General features: G+C 43.0%; 1 protein-coding gene across 3 annotated transcripts in view; it reads right to left on the bottom strand.

Moving 5' to 3' along the window:
* The window catches only part of LOC126470218 (ATP-dependent helicase brm), a 386,916-nt gene that overhangs the window by 208,149 nt on the left and 156,787 nt on the right, over window positions 1-21,980 (bottom strand). For all 3 annotated transcript variants that reach the window (XM_050097899.1, XM_050097901.1, XM_050097900.1), the window contains 3 exons: window positions 10,825-11,296; window positions 4,348-4,486; window positions 4,107-4,268 (listed from right to left, as the gene is read on the bottom strand). In XM_050097899.1, the coding sequence (XP_049953856.1) occupies window positions 4,107-4,268; window positions 4,348-4,486; window positions 10,825-11,296 (773 nt within the window). The remainder of the gene's footprint in view (window positions 1-4,106; window positions 4,269-4,347; window positions 4,487-10,824; window positions 11,297-21,980) is intronic.

Genomic DNA, 21,980 nt, shown 5'->3' with positions numbered 1-21,980 from the left:
ACTGTTTATTGAAGTGCAAGTGCTCAGACTACAAGTGGACATAGATGGAGCTGTGACTTTATAGAATTTACAAACTTATGTGGATTTGGGATTGTGGCTTTGTCTCCAGTTACTCAGTGTTTAGTGGGTTACAATAAGCAGCATATTCCAATTTTGGGACAATTTACAACTCCCACTGTGTATAAATCTGTGGTTCATTCATTGACTTTCTCAGTAGTGGATGATACTGGCGCCAACAATTTGTTCAGTCTGGATGATTTCAATGGTTTTGATTTTTTCCAATTCAGATATGGTGCACCTTGTTTCAAACCAGGACCCTCATCCACAGTTAGATTCTCTGTGTTCTGAGTTCTTGACTCTTTTTTGGATGGGTTAGGTTGTGCCACTAATTTTGCAGCTCACATTATTCTGAAACCTATTGTGTGCCCAGTCTTTTTCTGTGTGTGCTCTGTTACTGTGGCTTTGCAGGACCAGATGAAATCAGAATTGGACAGGTTGATGCCACTGGGAATCATACAGTCAATTACACCAAGTGAGTAGTCTATGCCCCTAGTGACTCTTAAAAAAGCCACCTGGTCTCAGCTTCACCTCTGCACTTTAAAGTTTCTATTAATGTCCAATCTATCATTGACATCTACCCTTTGCCCCGTTAGAACAGATTATGGGTTAAGCTCACTGAGGGCCAGTTTTTCTCCAAAATTTGATTTATCTGAAGCCTATTTACAGGTTACATTGGATAAGGATTCTAAATGTCTCTTTATGATTAAAACACCCTTTAGGTTGTGCCAATATCAGCGTCTCCTGATCGGTGATTCCTCAGTGTTTTTTGGAACAACTGACGATGTCCATTCTGGAGTGCATCAACAATGCTGATGACATTGGCATTACGGATGCATCCATGGAAGAGCATTTACGTAATTTATGCACTTTTTTCACGTTCTTACAAACCACAGTGTTGAAATGAAACTTGGCTAAGTTACACTTTTTCCAGCCGTCCATTGAGTATTTGGGGTTTCAGGTTTCTCGGGATGGTGTTAAGCCTTTATGCCATGATGTTGCTGGCATCACAGCTCTGCCTTGTCCTACAAATGTCAAAAGACCAAGCATTTTTAGGTAACACTAAATACTATCACAAATTCTTTCCAGGTGCATCCATGATGGTCCATCCCCTTCACAAGTTGCTCTGCAACAATGTTCCCTCTTGAAACTTCCTGGCAGATTAAAACTGTGTGCCAGACCGAGACTCAAACTCGGGACCTTGCACTTGCCCGCAATAGGCAAAGGTCCCGAGTTCGAGTCTCGGTCTGGCACACAGTTTTAATCTTCCAGGAAGTTTCATATCAGCGCTCACTCCGCTGCAGAGTGAAAATCTTATTCTGGAAATGTTCCCTCTTAGCGGATGCCGGCTTGTGAACATGCATCCAAGCTTGTAAAATCTAAATCACATTCTGATCCTTGTTGGGCTAATTTCCATCCTAGCCATCACCTGGTTTTGGCTACAGACACCTCTCACTATAGACTCAGGGCCCTTCTCCCACACCTATATGAGGATGGTTCCAAATGTCCAATAGCATACATGTCAAAAACGCTGAATTCCTTGTATGAGAGCAAGTCCTACATCATTATTGACCACATATCTTGATTTTGTTGTTTGATTGTTCTGTTATGTTGCCCGACAAAGAGGCCCATCACATCCAGCACTACAACTGTGAAATACGTTTTCAGCCTACTGCATAACACAATAATGCCTATGTGATGTTCTAGCTTCCAATGGAGCAAGATCCTGCTTTTAACAAAGATGAATTCATTTATTATCACTTAGATGTTGACCTGCAACGTACAGTCTCCCAGACTGCAGCTGCTGTCACTATCGATCTGGTTTTGCATCCAGTTGTTCATCTCATTCAATATGATTGACTGGACAGGCATCTGCACAGGTCTTATGACCCTCTGCGCAACTATTTTGCCCTTTATCATCACCTTTCGGTATTTGATGGTGTTATCTTAGCTACGGATGGGCTATTGCTCAAGGTGGTGATCCTGGCCACTGCACATCAGGATCATTGGTAGGTCTCCCATACCAAGTTGTTGACCTGTTGGCATGTGTTTTGGTCTGGCATTGACGGCAACATTGTATATTTTGTGGCAGCCTGATCTTTGTGTGCTATTCAACATGCGGAGCTGCTGGTGATGCTCTCTCCATGGCCTGAACCACAGTGTCCATGGGAACATGTCCATGTTGATGCGTTCTTCCCCAGTTCTTACTGGATGTTTGTTGTTAATGCTTTCTCTAAATTTCCATGTCATCCACTGTCCTTTCATGTCAGCCGCAACCATCTCCATATTTTTTTCTATTGGAGGATGGCTTTATACACTTGTGACAGATAACGGACCGCAGTTTGTGTCTCAGACCTTCCCTGATTTCTGTGCCCTTGTAGGCATTCATCACATGACTGCTTCACCTTTCCAATCCCAGCCTAATGATGAGGCAGACCATTTCGTCTGCACATTCCAGATTCAAATGAAGAAGTCTGTCGTAGGCTCTTCCATGGACGACACTTTGACACACTTCTCAATTTCCTACAGGGTTACATTGTGGGGAATCGAAATCATGCAGAGATGCTCCATTATTGACACACACAATCCCTTCTGCATCTGTTCATGCTTCCCTACCAACAACCATTAGCATAAGACTCGTCATGGTCTGCTCCTGGCTCTGTGGATTCTGGCAACCAGTAAGGATTCTAGCAACAACCCACAGTTGCTTAGGCCACCACTTTTGTATGGTGCCCAGTGGTAAGGGCTTGTGGCACACCATGACAATCAACTGCATTCTCGCACTGTGGTGAGGCCCACAGGTTGACCACCACCGCCTTTGCCTCCTCCCTCAGCACCTGTCCAGGTCTTGTGGGGCATCCCTGCTGCAGTGGTGGACTCGCCCTCCTTGTGGGTGCCATCTCCTCCTGCCTCTCCTCCAGAGTCTGTCCCTCATCCTACCAGGACATGCTGCCGACCTTTCCCGCGCCACATTGCTGCCATCAGCAATTCTGCCACAGGCTGGGTAGGCACCGTTGGGTCTTTCACTGCCAGCATCTGGGCTGCCTGTGGCTGGTGCTTTCGCCGTCAGTGCTGTTCCACCACAACAGGATCCCGGACATCAAAATGCTACCAGTGCTCTCGTGACCAGTCGTCTCTGCTATAGTTCATGGGTGCGGACGCTGCATGTGTTCACGGGCATGCCACCTGTGCCCCTACTCACCCATTTCAGCCCGGAATCTATTTCCAATGCCGCTATCAACGTCTGTGCCACCCACCACAGAGGCTGTGGGGGTTTCGTCAGTCATCCAGATGTCTGCATCGGAGGAGTGCCCTTTCCCCATGGGGGAGGGATGCTGTAACCCAGTACGGAATACGTGGATACATGTCACAGCACCAGGCCACTGGCACACTACATTTCAAATCGTATGCCAACTGCATCTGCACAGACCGGCCACCAGAGGATGCCTGCAGTGGGTCAATAGCACTTCTGCACATGGCATGGCAGCCACCGTACCATCTACCAAAGCCCTCCTCTATATAAGGACAGTACAGCATGCACTCTCTCTCAGATATGTTTTTAGTGTTTACTTCTATCAGCTTCTATGTTTGTTGTTCCTTTATATTTGGATGAATAAACTTTGATTAATTGTAGCCGCACTGTTATTTATGTCTTGCCTTAAGACAATAACAAGCAATGGAAATGGCAATGGAAGAAAAAAGAAAAAGATAGAAATGAAGAAATAAGGGAGACAGCTGAAAATAGAACAGAGAAACTGTTTCACTGGAGGGTAGGAGAAAGACAACTGGTAGATATCACAAGGATTGTTAGGGCAATGAATACACAAAAGCTGCAGTTTCCTTTCATATTGTGTTAGCATTTTTCTATAACAAAAAGTTTACACAGGTCTACATAACTAACTTTGTATCAATGTCCATCTGCAGACAGTATTCCAAAAGAAATACTAAAAAATTCTCATTGTAAAATAAATTTTCATGGCTAACACAGAGCTTAACATCCCAATTAAATAATACCATCAGTGTTACCCAACAAATTTCACAAAACATACCTGATGTTTCTGCCTTCGCTTCCGCTCTGCTTCCAATTTTTGTTGTTTTTCCAGTTTCTCTGTTGCTCGTGCCTCCCGCAAACCTTGTCTTTTGGTACGTTTGTACATCTTCATTATCTGTGCAGTCTCAAGAGTAGTGTCCCTTCTAGTGGCAGCAAGTATCTGTACAAGAAAATTGTATTTGCCATAATCTCAAATTAAAATAAATTTGTCTTGGCATACTATGAAATAAATTCCATACCTCACTTCTCAATTGTCTCTGAAAATTTAAAACTCTTAATGCACGCAACTCAATTTCTGCCTTTATTTTAATTTCCTCTGGCAAATCTTGTGGCAAGTTGATGAGCTGTTGTATACGCATGTATATTTGATTTGCTACCCTGAGAAATAGAGAAGGAAAAAATTAATAGCAGCTTACACACAAGCTACTGAATGAAACAGTGTCTCAAAACTACAATATAATTCATGTTTAGATCATATATTATTCAACCACATAGCATTATTGCAGAGCCGGCGGTCATGTCAAACAAGCTCGTAGCACATAACTAATACCCACAAAAATTCAAAAAAAGAGGAGGAGTTTATTACTTTCTTTGGTAGAACATTTCATCTCATTTATTGGACCTGTTCTTTCATCAAACATCCTCTGCATCATCAACTTTTCTTCGAAAAAATTAAGATATTAATACTGACAACAAGATTTAGTTGTGTCCTCCTTCTGTCTTCTGCAGTAAGGAGTTTGCCAAATTTACAGACTGTTTTAGAGCAGTTATATTTATTAACAGTGTTCTTCAACTGGCCTCTTTATTGCCAATGAGACAGCAAGCTGCAGGAATGGACACATGTAAAGATACCAACAAGTACACAAAATATAAACATTCATTTTGAAACAATCTGATAGATACATAGCAATAAGTGCAAGTGAACAAATAAAAGTTTTTATTATTATTATTATTATTATTATTGCACTTGACCTTGCATTGCCACTATTGGAAACATGCTGTGACCTTACAGTAAACAAGTACGGTAGTGACTAAGGAAAACTCATTTCATTGTGAATGGTTTTAAGTCAGCTGTGCTTATACTATCAAATGGTTCAGCATATCCTCGCGAAATATCATGATAAAAACCCACAATAAGCTGATCAAAGTGCCCTCACTCCCAGGTGCAACAATATCACGGTCGACTAACAATTATTGTCATTTATTTGTGACTTCTGTCTAAATGTGTAAAATGTGGTTGTTTACTGGAAGGAAACATATCGAGGATAATTGCTTTAATGTAATCTACTAGTGTATACTGAGTGAACTTGCTCTGGTATTCTTACCATATGAGATTTCACATTGTCATGGTGCACTAGATATTTTGTTCAACTTGTAACTTTTTTTAACACATTTCACCACAAGAGCCACCAGTTCCACTACATTGTAATTGCCAAAAGAATTATTCCGGGTAACCATATGTGCTACCACTCACACGACAAGGGCCATATAATTCTCCAAAAACTGTTCTTATGTGCCCTGAAAAGTTTCTCCAACTGGATGGAAAACTTTCAATGTTCATACACTGGACTGAGATTTTCAATGCTTGCAAGTTACGACTTTTTATTTCCATATGCTGAAACACCTCATCAACACTAGCTGTAGCACATTACATCTGAGAGTATCACATAATTGAAAAAACTGTTCCAGTTATATCTGAGAGCATAAACAAATTTTGGTGTTTCAGGTTTACTGTCTCAAGTCCCAACTGTAATAACAGCAAAAGCTAATGGAGATGTAAATAATGAGCCTCCACTTCAGTTCTTACATGACACAATAATTTACACTGTCTAAACTCGCCTCTCTCACAACCACCACTTGAAATGCTGCACCATCAGTTAGCCAAACATACTGAAAATCAATCATTCATATAATAAAATACTCATTCTGGGCAAACTCCTTAACATTTACTTGTCAGAACCACTGCTCCCATTCTACACGTTCTCTGTTATACTTCCATGCTTTAACTTCACATAGCTTTTCTCCATCCTGGTAGAATCTCAACAGATTTTAGTTCTCTTCACAATTTTGAATTACACCTGCTTCTAATTCCATACTGGAGACACCAATTTCCACACTGAGTCACACAGCACTTCCCCTTAGCTCCCTCTAATCTCAATCCTGACCAAAATAATACACTACGTGATCAAAAGTATCCGGACACCTACTGCCAGTTACTCCAATCAACAACCTCAGTAGTCATTAAACATCATGAGAGAGCAGAATGGTGCACTCCGCGGAACTCACGGACTTCGAATGTGTTCAGGTGATTGGGTGTCACTTGTGACATACATCTGTACACGAGATTTCCGCACTCCTAAACATCCCTAGGTCCACTGTTTCGATGTGATAATGAAGTGGAAACATGAAGGGACATGCACAGCACAAAAGCGTGTAGGCCGACCTCATCTGTTGACTGACAGAGACCGCTGACAGTTGAAGAGGGTCGTAATGTGTAATAGGCACACATCTATCCAGACCATCACTCAGGAATTCCAAACTGCATCAGGAACCACTGCAAGTACTATGACAGTTAGGCGAGAGGTGAGAAAACTTGGATTTCACAGTTGAGCAGCTGCTCATATGCCACACATCACGCCAGTAAATACCAAATGACGCATCGCTTGTTGTAAGGAGCATGAACACTGGACAACTGAATAGTGGAAAAACATTGTGTGCAGTGACAAATCATGGTACACAATGTGGTGATCCGATGTCAGGGTGTGAATATGGCGAATGCCTGGTGAACATCATCTGCCAGCATGTGTAGTTCCAACAGTAAAATTCAGAGGCGGTGGTGTTATGGTGTAGTCGTGTTTTTCATGAAGGGGGCTTGCACCCCTTGTTGTTTTGCATAGCAGTTATCACAGCACAGGCTTACATTGATGTTTTAAGAACCTTCCTGCTTCCCACTGTTGAAGGGCGATTCGGGGAGGGTGATACCATCTTTCAACACGATCGAGCACCTGTTCATAATGCATGGCCTGTGGCAGAGTGGTTACACAACAATAACAGCCCTGTAACGGACTGGCCTGCACAGAGTCCTGACCTGAATCCTATAGAACAGGCTGTTCCAACCGAGCTCCAGGGAGCTGGAGCATTCCGGAGCGCTCACTGTGGCAGCTCGGAGCCTGTGTGGAGGGGGAAAGCGAACTCACTGCCCCCTGGCCGCATGCAGCCGCAACTGATGCAATAATCCATGTTCAATGACAGCTATGACTAGCCACGGGAGCCCTGTACCTCTATTGGAGGATACCTTTCTATTCATTGAGAGGGGTGGACGTCCACAGTGTCTTGTATGTCGTAAAGTATTTAATTCTGCGAAGAGGTACAATATCCAACGGCATCAGGTAGAAGGCGTTGCACGCAGAGAACTGGTAGCCAGGCTTAAGAACGACATACCAGGAGACATAAGTTTAAAAACGGTTTCGTAATATGGAGGGTATCAAAACATGCAACATAGTTCATGTTCTGCAATGCATTTATAATTTTCAGGTGAATGAGAGCGGAGAAAACACTACTGAATCTTCAATTCGAGCAAGCTGCAGGGTCGCTCACATCACTGCGATGAGTGGCAAGCCGTTTTCAGTGGGACCACTCGTAAAATTGTGTGTGGTAGCAGTTGCAGAATGTTTGTTTCCAAGGGAGGTTCCAGTAATTGAAGGGGTTTTCCTGTCAAAGCAAACAATGTCTCGTCGAATCCTGGACATGGCAGCGGATTTAGAGACACAGCTCAGGAAAAAGGCGGAGAGCTTTTTTGCATTTTTGCTAGCGCTTGACAAAAGCACCAACAGATCGGACTGTGCTCAGCTGGCAGTCTTTGTGCATGGTGTCAACATGAAGCTGCAAGTAACTGAATAACTCTTGGATGTGGTACCACGCGATTACACCGCAACAGGACGTGACATTTTTTGAAGCTGTTTGTGAATCAGTGGACAATATGAATTTGCCGTGGGATAAAGTCCATTCTGTAGCGACAGATGGTGCACCACAAATGATCGGGCGTCACCCAAGGTTTTGCTTCTCATTTGAAAAATGAACTCATGGCCGAATTCGGGAAAGACATTTTCACTCTTCATTGTTTTATTCACCAAGAGGCACTGTGTGCTGAAACAGTAGAGCTAGGTGGCGTAATGAAAGATGTCATAAAGTGTGTGAATTTTGTATGGCGTCAGGGTATGAATCATCGCCAATTCAAAGGATTCCTGAAAGATATGGAAGCGGAGTATGGGGCTACACCTTACCACATTACAGTTCGTTGGCTGAGTCAGGGAAAAGTTCTTGATGTTTTCTTTGCCATTAATGAGGAAATATCCCTTTTTATCGAAATTAAAGGGGAAGAAATGCGTTGTCTGAAAGATATAAAATAACTATGCATCTGAATAATTTAAATCTGTCATTGCAGGGCAAAGGGCAGCTAATCGTTGACATGCACGACCAGATCAAAGCATTCATGGAAAAGTTACGTTTATTTGAGAGGCAGATGAGTAATGGACATTTAACGTTCTTCAATCATCCTGCTTCTTTAAAACTACCTGAAGGTACTACTTTCGGCGATTAACAAGCAAAGTTAAAGCAGCTTATCACGTTGTTTAGAACACGATTCCGAGACCTCACTAGTTTGGAAATGGAACTTAAGGTGTTCAGTGAAGTGTTGGCAGAAGAGCCAACACTGTGTTGCTAGAGGAGGCCGAAATGCACGCGTTTAATTACACACTGACTGGCGTGAGGTCTGGAACAGTTAAGGGAATTAATAGTAGCAAATAAAGTACGTAGTTGATATAATACTTAACTTTAATCCACAATTGGTGTACATCACTCTTGACGGTACATGTTATAATCTCAATATCAAATGCTATGGCGCCTTGCTAGGTCGTAGCAAATGACGTAGCTGAAGGCTATGCTAACTATCGTCTCGGCAAATGAGAGCGTAGTTGTCAGTGATCCATCTCTAGCTAAGTCGGCTGTACAACTGGAGCGAGTGCCAGGACGTCTCTCTAGACCTGCCGTGTGGTGGCGCTCGGTCTGCAATCACTGACAGTGGCGACACGCGGGTCCGACGTATACTAACGGACCGTGGCCGATTTAAAGGCTACCACCTAGCAAGTGTGGTGTCTGGCGGTGACACCACATTCAGCACTCCTTTTCCAGTTTCCCTCGATGACTTGTCATCATCACTTCAATTGGAGATTACTGATTTGCAAAATTCAACTTTGTTGAAAGGGAGGTACTACAACATGTTGGATTTGTCACAATGGTATTGTTCAGAACAGCAAAAAACACTTTCCAAGCTTCACAACAATGCCACTCAGATCATGTGCATGTTTGGATTTATGTATTGTTGTGAGCAGCTTTTCTCAGCAATGAAAAGAGTAACAAGTAACGAACAATCGTTTCTTCAGTATGCAACAATGAAGGACAACCTCCGCATTAACGCTGTGAACACGTTGATGCCTGATATTTCCGATCTTGTAATGAAAATAAAATATCAAGCTACAGAGGCCCAATAAATTTAGTATGCAATTTCTTGTAAAACAGTTGTTTCTTATTTATTTCCTGATGTAGCATGTCACCACGTCTTAGCAGCTAAGAGTATGAGGTTGTCGATCTTGTAAGACACAGCTGGCACATCAAAACGCTTGCCTTGCCACCTGCCTCAGCCAGCCGTGCCACGTGCCGGCCCACTTGAATGGTCACAGTGACCAACACGGCTCCCTGGAGCAGGGAGCGCTTCGCGGCTCACAACGGAGCCGACAAGCTGGAACAGCCTGCTGTAGAACACCTTTGGGATGTTTTAGAACGCCGACTTCGTGCCAAGTCTCGCTGATCAACATTGATACCTCTCCTCAGTGCAGCACTCCATGAAGAATTGGCTGGCATTCCCCAGGAAACGTTTCAGCACCTGATTGAACATATGCCTGCAAGAGTGGAAGCTGTCATCAAGGCTAAGGGTGGGCCAACACCATACTGAATTCCAGCATTACCGATGGAGGGCGCCACGAACCTGTAAGTCATTTTCAGTCAGGTGTCCGGATACTTTTGATCACATAGTGTACATAGTACCTTGTCAATTAGAGACAGTTATGACATAAACAAGAGAAAGCTGTCTGATGTTATGGATGAGAATAATGACTCCACTACCAATTGGATAACTCTGAGTACCATTCCTAAGCTTTGGACGCTGCAGTGGACTATGATGCAAAAATGCAACTTCCTAATTACTTGCACCTGTCTTGCATTTTCAGAGAGGAAAAAACAAAGTTAGTTACTAATTCCAGAGCTCATCTCTCTTCCATCTTCTGTTCACCAGTTTTACAAAATAACAAATGTATCCTGTGCCCTTGGAATCCCTGCACATACTCAAATGTGAAGACAAAATATATCTGAAATTTAGATTCAACACAGATCTTAAGAATGGATCTCAATTTAATTTTTAAAATTTTGATACCATCTGATGATTTAGGGATATACATCACTCATTCCACCATCAAAATCAGGAACCTCATGTGCAGCAATTCAATACTTCACTACCAAGATCACACAAAAATATAATGAACAATTTTGTAATTTCTTGAAATACACCTTTGCTGTCCACAACATACAAGACTAATTACTGGCTAAAGTAACTCCATTTTTACACTTTCAGTACAGCAGCTTACAAAAATATTGTTCCTTACCTGTTCTCACGCTCAGAAAGGACAAGCAGTGGATCAATGCCCACCGGTCGTGGTACCGATGTGACCCTGTTTTGCTTCTGCTGACCTCCAGGGCCACAATGTTGCTGCTGCTGCTGCTGTGGTTGTTGCTGCTGCTGTTGTTGTTGCTGCTGTGGCTGTTGTTGTTGCTGCTGCTGCGGCGGTTGCTGTTGTTGCTGTTGTGGTGGTGGTTGTTGCTGTTGTTGCTGCATTTGCTGTTGCTGCAGCGGAGGTGGTGGTGGTGGCACTGCTGTTACTGCTGCTTGCTGATGATTATGTGGAGGCTGCTGTGGTGCCATCTGAGGTCGCTGAGTTTGGGGTGGTGGGGCCTGAGGGGCAGGTGTGCCCAAGCGTGGGGGCATTAATGGCTTCTGTTGAGACGCTGATGGACATGTTGGGGGTGCCATTTGTGCCGGCATTGGTGATGGGGATGGAGGAGGACATACGGATACTCCTAGAAACATAAAAAACTTTTTTGTTTAAACAGTACACAGCTGGTAGAATTTATTAACATCAGAGCAAAAGGAAGGCAGGAAAAACGAAAAGAAACCAGAATTACCTCACATTTAATCAATGCACCCAGAACTTTTATCTCTTACACTGCCTTACTCACACTCAACTACACGTGCACCTTTTCTTTTAAAAGTTCTGGTTCCATTCTTTTTCGTTTCAAAAACCTTATTTTGCATACAATTGTTTGCACTATGTTTTATCTGAAAAACTGTTTTATAAATAAGGTTTCTCTTCTTTCGAATCATTAATTAAAACTGTATCATAGTTTTGATCCTGTTTATGACAAATTCTGTAGTAACACACAAGGGGATCACAAAAAAGGCAAAATATTTAATTAATATGACTCATTAGAAATTTCTTGTTAACCCCTATACACTACAAACAAAGTTTGTCCTTGGGTAACTGTGAATAAAAATAGTATTTTTCAGTGCTTGAATATGAAAGGTAAGATTCTTTTTTATTTATTCACATGAAAATCAAATCCACTTGAAATCCTTCAAAAAGACTTTACTGAAACATTTTTAAAAATTCTACAACTGGAAATCATTACATGAAGCACTGTTACTATCAAGGCAACGTTTTTGTTATACAACAGAGTAAACAATTTTTAACCATGCAAAGATCCCTCTATAATAACTCTAGGCACGAATATAGCACAAAGTACATGCTAACCAATGACAGACTGAATTAATTCCAAAATGTAATGGGAAATTAACATTCAGTATCCTGTACTTCCACACCAGAAAAGCAAATTACAACAAACAAGGGTACTGACTGAAGTGAGTGATTAATAGGCTTGTATAACCTGGCAAAACTGAAGATCCAATATGGATAAAAGAAAGAGTTAAAAATGCCACATATTAATTAACTATTGCACTCTGTGACCAAACTAGTTAATAAAAAGTTGTGATACGTATACCACGACTGCTATAAATTGTACATCAAGCCCCACATTTGGAAAAAGGACCAATTTGTACACTTCCTCTCAGAATGTAAATATGTCCACTGATGTTTTCTTTCTATTGTCAAAAATGTACGCTGCAACATTAGTCACTAAAGACATCTTGCTCACAGGTATACAAACAAAAAGCTTGTCTTTAAAAAGGAAAGTGGAGTGAGATTATGCAACTGTGAATACAAAAAGCATTTCTCTCCAACTTGAGGTTTCCATTTTTGAATATCAAATCCATATGAGTTCCATTCACAACTGGAACAGTAAAATGTGGAACACAAAATACATTCAGCCACACACTGTAAGGTGGCTTGTGGAGTACAGATGTACATGTATATATACCAAATAGTGTGAAAGTACATTCATCAGAACATGTCACACATTTCATTTGTCAGTTGTCCAGGTTTTGTGCTAGCTGAATAATTGAAGCCTTTTCCTTGCATTCAGCTGTGATGGAAAGCGTCTGTCAATCACAGGTTTACCTTTAATGTTTTGTTTATACAATTTCCATTTCCTATTTTCATCGGAAATTTTTTTCTTGAGATGCAAATTAAGCTTAGCAGTCACTTTCATGGCAGGGGCACCTTATTTAAGATAACAATCCTATTTAATTCTCTTGAGGCTCTAGCAATAAGTTCAATGTTTCTTAACAACTATCATATTTTGCAAACAAAGCTTATTCATGGACTCTGAATGCTGTCAAGAAACTACAAGTAGTGCCTCTAAATATTAGAACTTATTTGTAACTATCAAGTACCCAGCATGTGCTGCAATGCCACTCAAAGAAAGTGTTGTGTTTAAGCTGTGTTTATCGAAGTGCTTTTGGGTATGATGCATGCCACTGAGTTCTTTGGCTATCGACTCGCATCAGTGATAGTTGCAGCGTGACTAGACAGAGTGTGAGGTCACGAGGACAGAATTTTAAGGAGAAGTGAGAGGAAAAAGCACAGCGACCGGCAGACGAGTCAGTACACAACACGTGACATGCCACAGCGAAACCGGGCTGTGGACTGATGGAGGGCACGAGTGAATTAACCAACATCGAGAGCACCGGGGCCTGGCACAGTGCTGTTTAGCCAGGACAAAACAAGCCACTGTGGCCGGTGTCCCAAAGGTTTTGGAGTGCGGAGCCGAAAATACTACTGCTACACACACAGTAACATCAACATCAAGTATCGTTCCTGGAGAATTTATCAGCTATTTTACACAAAACTCATGCTGTCATGCGCTGAAAGACTCAGGTTGTGCAGAATCTTGTGCGGGTTTGGCTAGAAATGTGGCTGTCTTGGGGTTGCTCCAGTGCTCCAGAGTTGTTTCTTAGTGTGCAGATGTAAAGCATTGTTGGTTAGTTGCTCGGTGGGGGGGCAAGGGGGGGGGGGGATGACCAAACAGCGAGGTCAATGGTCCCATGATCAAAGATGGCAGAAATCAATGGAGGAACAACACAAGCAGCACAGTCTAGTCAAGGGGAAGGGATTATTGCACAAACAGAGAGGGAAAGGGACGTCAGAGCAGCAGACAAAGGAAAGAACAGGAGGGGGATGAGTGGAAACAGGTACAGCGGGGGTGCCCCAGAGAGGCCACACATGGTAGAGCAGCAGGACCACCTCTGACCCGAACTGGTACTCACACTATACCATACCATACCATTATCATGATACAACATGAAGGCATATCCCACATGATCAGTAGATTTAGAGCCACTGGTGTAAAAAACAATGGCATCCTGAAACCTCCGTAAGAACATTCGGAACAAACAACGGAACACCATTGGAGCTATGGAGGCTTTCGGTCCCCAGAAGAAATCCATCCGAATCTGGGGCTGAGTAACTAACCGAGGGAGAGTGGTCAGGTGAGAATGTGGGGAGGGGACACAGAGGGAAGATGGAAGTCATGGTAGAGAGAAGTACGGCAGAGCCCAACCAGTAAACCTACCCGAGGGTGGGCAGCAGGTGGGCGATGGCTGAACTCACAAAAAGAATAGAATAGGAGGGGTCAGCAGGGGAAGAGTGGATAGTGATGGCACACGAATCCAGGAGCTGGGACCACCGAATGAAAAGAGGAGGAATCCCGGCATCAACCACAGGACTATCAAGAGGGCTTGTGCAAAAGACACCGGTGACTCAGCGGATACCATGATGGTGAGCTGGGTGCAAGAGGAGCACCGTGGAAGGGGCAGCTGATCCATAAACTTAATAAACGCAGTCCAGACAACACAGAAATAATGCCTGGGATAGGCGGAGAAGGGATGCACAATCTGGGCCCCAAGAGGTGTGGGCAAGGAAGTGAAGAGCATTGAGTTTACGAAAGTAGCCAACCTTCAGATAACGAAACAATGAGTTTACGAAAACAGCCAACATTCAGACGTCAGACAAGGGACAACCAAGTAAGCTTTTTGTCAAAAAGAAGACCCACGAAATGGAACTGGGGGACCATGGTCAGGTGTTGAGTGTCGAGGTAGAGCTCCAGATCAGGATGGACTGTAGTACGGCGACAGAAATGCACCCTTGTCAGCTTAAGGGGAGAGAATTGAAAAATGTGTGAGGATGTCCACATGGAAGTGTGTTGGATGGCACCCTGTCATTCCACTGAGGCCACTGAGTGGGACCTAGTTCAAATACAGAAATCATCCACATTTAGAGCACGGATGACCAATGGTCTGGCAGAGGCCATGACAAAAAGAAAGATACTTAATAAGGAGCCCTGTGGAATGGCATTCTCCTGGGTATGTGGAGAGCTGAAAACAGTGCCAGCTTTTGACTCTGAACAACTGGTGGGACAGGAACTGGTGAATAAAAATCAAAAGGGGGTACCGAAGAACCCACTCCAGCACCGTGAGGGGGATGTGATGGTGCCAAGCTGTGTCCTAGGCCTTACGAAGATTGAAGAGAAATGTGACAGGATGGCAGCACTGAGAAAAGGTCTGCCGAACTGTGGTTTGTCACATATAATTGATCAGAGACCGTCCCTCCCAAAAGCCACACTGGTAAGGTAATAAAAGGTCTTAAGAATCAAGGATCCAATTGATCTGAGCCACCATTCGTTCTAGTAACTTACAATAGACACTGGTCAGGCTGACTGGCATGTAACTATCAAGGGATGACAGATCCTTGCCAGGCTTAGGGACAGGAATCACAATACTGCCTCTCCATTGAGAGAGGAAAATGTTTTGGAGGCAAATATGGTTAAACACCTAGAGGAGATATTGTTGTGGAGGATTGAGGTGTTGAAACATGGGAAGAAGAGAGGGCCAGAAGAAGTTCCCATTCAGTAAAAGGATCATTGTAGGATTCCGTCTGACAAGAGGGAAAATATATGTGGGAAGCTTCAACCTGCTGTTTCCAGAGGAGAAAGGCATCTGGATACAAGGCTGAGACGGAAGTTGTCGCAAAATGGGCTGCGAGGTGTTCCATAAGAACTGATGGATCTGTACAAAGGCGTCCTGGAAGAGCAAGGCTCAGAACGGAGGACTGCCACTGACAACCTTGGAGTGCAGCCACACCTGTGACAAAGGGACACAAGACCCTGAGAGGAGACAAACCATTTCCACCACACCTTCTTGCTCTGTTTGATTAAGTAACAGGATTTGGTGCGAAGACATTTAAAGGTACTAAGACCAGAGGAGGACAGGTCCCATTTAAGATGTTGCGAGGCATGACGACGATTATGGATAATGGCGGCAAAGGCTGTGCTCCACCACAGAATTAGCCAATGGTGAATGGGGCATGTGAAGTGAGGAACGGCAATGCCGACAGTGTAGATTTACCTTATCGGATGGATCACGGACGACTTCATCAATGCAACCTGCAGAGATGGTCGAAAAATGACCTGGGCGATATACAGAGGTAAATCAGCACTGTGGAAAGCCAAGAGAGGTAACGTAGTCATCAAAAGGTGCGAAGGGAATGAGAGAATCAAAGGGAAGCAGTCGCTATCACAGAGGTCATTGTGTGGTGACCAGTGTAAGAAAGGAAGAAGGGGGAGAGGAAGAGAGTGACAAATCAATGGCAGAGAAAGTGCCATATACAGCACTAAAATGAGTAGGGAAACCATCATTAAGAAGTCACAGGTTGCAGTCCACAACAAACTGGTCAATGAGGAGCCTCTGAATAGATGAAAAAGCACAGTACCACAAATAGTGATGAGCATTAAAACCACCAACAAGGAAAAATGGAGGGGGCAGTTTCTGAAGGAGGGCAGCTAGGGTAACAGATGTAGGTGGCCTTTTACGAGGGAGATAGAGATTTCAAACCATGACTGCAGAGTCCAAGTGGACCCGGACAGCAACTGCTTCCAATGGGATACAAAGTGGGATCCATGTACTAACAATATACATACGGACCAATGTGCAGATGCTACTGGAAGACCTCAAAGGGCCGACCCAGTTCCAACAGAAAGCACAGAACCCATGAAGGGTTGGTGAGTGAGCATCAGTAAAATGAGATTCATGGAGAATGACACAAGCTGAAGAGTAAAAGGCAATAAGGGATTGCAACTCTTGGAGGTTACAGCGGTATCCATTACAGTTCCATTGAATAAGCATGGACTGGGTATAAAAACAGGAGGTGAACGGGCTGGAGTCAATCATGCCACAGGGCCACCATCTGTCACCAACAAGGATGGGATGACATCCATGAATAAGAGGTTAGACTCTGGTTGCGAGGGGGGAGATGGCACCTCTGGAGGCACCACACAGGCTTTGTCCTGCAACTTGTGTTTCTTTGTCTTCTCTTTCACAGGCTGAGGAGGGCAGGACACAGAGGGAGAGCAGGCTTCTTCAAGATCCCGAACCGAAAGAAAGCGGGCAACCTTGGGAGGCACAGACTGTGTGTCCCATGGGCAAGATGTGGCAGTAGACCTCCGGCCTGAGAGACACCAGGTGGGAGGGGCCTTGGGAGGGAGACCTGTCACCGACAGGAGCCGAAGAAGGGGGGCACTCCTTCAGCGGAGGAAAGGGAGCAGCACCGGAGGAGAGGGAGCAGCACCCAGCTGCTCGGAACAACAGGGGACAGAGAGATGGGAGGGTGATGGGACTGGGGTAAGGGAGAGGGAGGAGGGGGAAGGGACAAAACAGAGGCAAAAGTAGACATGATTGACACAGGTTGAAGTTGGTAAAATTTCTGATGAGGACTTATACTCATGTACCATCTTTTTCTCTTATAAGCTGGGCAATATGGTGAGCGTGGAGAGTGACGATTATGACAATTAACACATACGGGTGGCGGAACACAGGGTCTACCATCATGTAGTGAGTGTCTAGAGTCACCACATAGAGGATCCGCCATACAGTGGGAAGACACATGCCCAAAACGCAAGCACCAAAAGCAACTCATGAGTGGTGGGGACATAAGGCTTCATGTCACACTGATAACACACAACCTTGACCATCTCTGGGAGGGTATCTCCCTCACATGCCGTATTCAAAGACTGGTGAGATGTAATGGGCAATAGGATATCATCAAGATGGTCACCAGCATGAAGAACTGCAGACTGGGTGGCAGAAGAAGTTTTGATCAACAGGGAACTCAACCGCATCTTACTGAGAGACTCCACTTTGCCAAATCCATCTTCGATATTTTCCACAAAAAATAACGGCTTTGTGGTGGTGAATGTGTCCCAGTCTGTCCTTGTACAAACCAGGTGCGAGGAAGGTGTTTCACCCCAAGCCAGCAAACCTGGCCCTCCTCCAAGGGTGTAGCCAGGGACGAAAAGGTCATAAAAAGCAGCATTCAATGAACTGTTGCCACTTGAAAAGACAGTTGTAAAACAACACCCAGATTTGTGACGCTTGATACTTTTCATAGCAAAGCATCAGCCCTAATACTGCCCACTCCTATCAGAGGCTCTCCCCATGGGTACACCCAGCCATAGCAAGAGCCGTCTGGAATAGTGACCACTGCCAGGAGTTCCAGTGCTCCAGAGTGACAAGCAACCACTGCCAGGTATACATAGGCTCAGGTATCAGAAGTGTGATCCCTGTGTTGTCAGGGGGCTCAGCCAGACGGATACATAACAGCCCCACCAAACGGACTGGCTACTCATGCTGGTGACCTAGCAGGGTGGAGGGGGGCTATGGTGGGGAAGGATTGGGGGGGGGGGGGGGGGGGGAGGAAGCCACACAATAGACGCTAGGGGGTGAGTTCTTCCTCAAATGGCTAACACTATGAACAGAAAATTTAGAAATGGAGGTCAAACCCCAAAAGGGGACCAAAAATACCAAAAAGGAAGGATGGAAGAGAAAAGGCAAGGAGACCAAAACCACACAGAATACAGAAAATCAGGTGGATAGCAAGGCTGACATAAGCAAGAACACAGAGAGAGGGAAATGCAGCCCGGGAAGGAAGAATGGGCTGCAATAGCTTGGGGCCCCATGGGTGCCACATATGAAATCACGAAAGAAACATGAACGACTGGCGGGGGGGTAAGTATTGTGACTAAAATTGATAAAATTGATGGGCATTGTACATCTGGGCTAAGACTATTTTGAATGCAGTAGCCATTTCCTATGTACTTAAACTTATTATGTGCTTAAAAACATCTAAAATGCACAGTGGCTAAAGGTCCATGAAACTGACTGTTGTGTGGCTGTAGCGGTAGTCCAGTGGTTGTTATTTCTGATATTTTTCAAGTTAAACGTCTGGGACTGACATAGGCTGGTGAACTATTTTAGCACAGGAAATTTTGCATATGAGCTATTGGTTGATATGTGAGTGGCTGTTATTATTCTTATGGCCATCTTTAACATGTTCTGGCAGCACTGCCATATGCGTTGTTTTAGAGTGATTTGTGGCAGTAAAATGGTTTATGTCTAGCCCTCAATCTCACCTCTATGTTTAAACTGTTATCATTGAATACTTTTTAAATGTTCCCCTTGTTATGTTGCAGGATTTGGGGGATTATTCACTGACAGGCCATAACCTTATCTCTGATAAAGTATCAAGCAGCTAGTGTCCATATCATTTCTTGTGACTGGCTGGACTTACATGCAACAGCGTGTCATCAGTGCTAAAGGCACTGGTTAATATAAGTACTGTTTTCATGTGCTGTGCTGATCGAGGCCTATGTTTTAGAATGTCGTCTTAGATGATTAGCTTCATTAGTGCTTTGAACTGAAACTCCCAAGCACCTGTCATTGCTCACAAAAATTGTTAACCTGCTTAGTTTGGTGGCAGCTAGAGCTGTGAAGTTGTTTTAAAAAAATTCATTGGTGTTATGTATAGGTAGTGCTGATTCAAACTGTGAATTCAAAGGCGAATAAGCGGCCAGTTAAACTCCATGTTTTGTCTGTTTTCACAGTCTTTAGATCATTGGTAAATTTAGCTTCTTTTTTACTGTATGTAGCTTGCAAGTTAAGTGGCTACTGCCAGTTCAAGCACAGAAGTCAAGTTAAGTGTTTTAAGATGGCTACATGCCAATTAAATTTTTAGCATTTTGGTGTTGTGAAACATACGTAGACTGTTAGAGCCATCAGTGATTTGAATTATGCTATGGCTTATGTGATTATTCCCATAGAGCAGCAGTGCCAATAGGAACTGAGAATCATAAATTATCCTTTTAGATGAGACTGCTGAGAACTATGGGGAATATTAAAAGTCTAATTCTATTGTACTTATTTAATAATGAAAGGCCAGTAGAATCTGGATTATTGTCGGCCTGTATCATTTGTTTTAAAGGCAGCTTGTGTTGCTTGTAACTTAAGAACCCTGATTGGTCACGTCTTGTTGAATTAAACTGAAAACTGGAATGTGTTATTATGTAATGTGGCTAATGCCTATTTATGTTGTTTTCTTAATAACTGTGAGCATCGTTCAAGTGTGAAAGTAGGATTTTCTCAATGAAGTAAATTTCATTGTCAGAGCATAGTAACTTTCACTCCAGGACCCTTGTGTCCTAGTTGCCGCTGCTCCAAAGGATATCCCCATTCCTTGTTTTCATGGTAGGACAAAAGAGGGTGGGGGAAGGGAGGATATCCCCATTCCTTATTTTCATGGTAGGACAAAAGAGGATGGGGAAGGGAGGGAGGGAGGTTTCAGGGTACACAATTATTTTTTTTTTGTTTCTCCACCTGGAGTGAACACAAGTAAATCAGAAGGTGACTATACAGCTGTGTCTGCAAAAAGCATGGAGTTGCCAAATTTAGTCCACAAACTAGAAGTGATTGTCCCTGTGATTTGTTGATGGGCATTACAAATGTGAATCGCACTGTAAACTTTGAATTTGAATGGCATATCTGTGGAGATCACTGGCATGCTAGCAACATTACATCTTCTCCTGTAAATTTTCCATTTATTACTGTAGCTTCAATGACAATGTTCATCACCTTTTTCAATGAAATCCTGGTACTGCTGCAATGTCATAATGGATTTATGCTTTGGAGAAGAATGATAGGCATACCGATTTCAATGTTAAAACATGCAGCAGCAGGCCTGGCAAACAAAAAGTGAATTCAAGTATTCAGTCTGATAACTAATAACTTAAACTTCAGTCATTACAGTATCAATGGACTGATACATTATCACTTCATCTGTATTTCATTCTGAATGCTGGAACTGATACACTGACTTTGTTGTTTTCTGCTGCTATTATAGTATGTGCACTAAGATACTGATGATTTTTGTAATGCTGAGTGATAGTTCAGAAAACTTTGTGAACCAATTTGTCTGTGGTTGCTGCGATTTTACAGAAGTTTGCTGGCAATATGATACATTGTATGGATTCATCTACTGCCACTTCCCCATTCCCAATATCCAAAAAATGTTTTCTGAAACATTCAAATGATGAATCATGTTGTAACTGTACACTCACACTGATCTTCAAAGACTATTTCTGTATGTATTGCCATAAAAGTGAAGTTTGAGACATGCATTATGCTCATCAGTGGCTGTTGAATGAAATATAACTGACAGAGTCTGTTGAAAATCGCTGGACAATAAAATGAGTGCACCATTAAAGAACAGTTCGTTTCCTCTCAATTCTTTGAGTGTACAATGAAATAAACATTCGTCCCATAAAATGAGTTCACATGATTGGAGTAATTTACCTGTTCCAGAATTTTTGTTGTTATTGCATGTTCGTGTCTCAGTGATTTGTATAGTCAATGACAATTCCGGTGTTAAAGGTACAGTTTGACCACTATCCTAAAGAGTTGCTACAATTCAATATGATATGAGTGCTAGTGCAAATTTTTTTTTTTTTTTTTTTTTTTTTTTGCTTTCCAAAAATATGTGAAATGCAAAAAGTTTTGCCTATTGTAACACCCTAATGAACCCCAAAACCCAATTAGGAAAGACCATCATGATGTAAAGAAAGGAAAGTTATCCTGATAGGTACGACAACTTTGCCTATGAAATAACACCAGAAAGTCTTGATAAACACCAACATTAAGCCGGCTGGCCCCGGCGGAGGTTCAAGTCCTCCCTCCGGAGTGGGTGTGTGTGTTAGTCCTTAGGATAATTTAGGTTAAGTAGTATGTAAGCTTAGGGACTAATGACCTAAGCAGCTAAGTCCCATAAGATTTCACACACACAACATTAAGCATTACAGTGTGTGTTTCGGTAGAAAAGAAGAAGAAAGAAAGGTCATCTTTAGTTATTTGCCAAACATCTAAGTAATAAATGCAAATTAATACCATGAAAGTTATGTCCAAAGAAATTTTGGTCAGATATAACTTTTA

Source organism: Schistocerca serialis, chromosome 3 (assembly GCF_023864345.2).
Source record: "Schistocerca serialis cubense isolate TAMUIC-IGC-003099 chromosome 3, iqSchSeri2.2, whole genome shotgun sequence".
Lineage (NCBI taxonomy): Eukaryota > Metazoa > Arthropoda > Insecta > Orthoptera > Acrididae > Schistocerca > Schistocerca serialis.
This window is presented reverse-complemented; position numbering and strand designations above follow the sequence as displayed.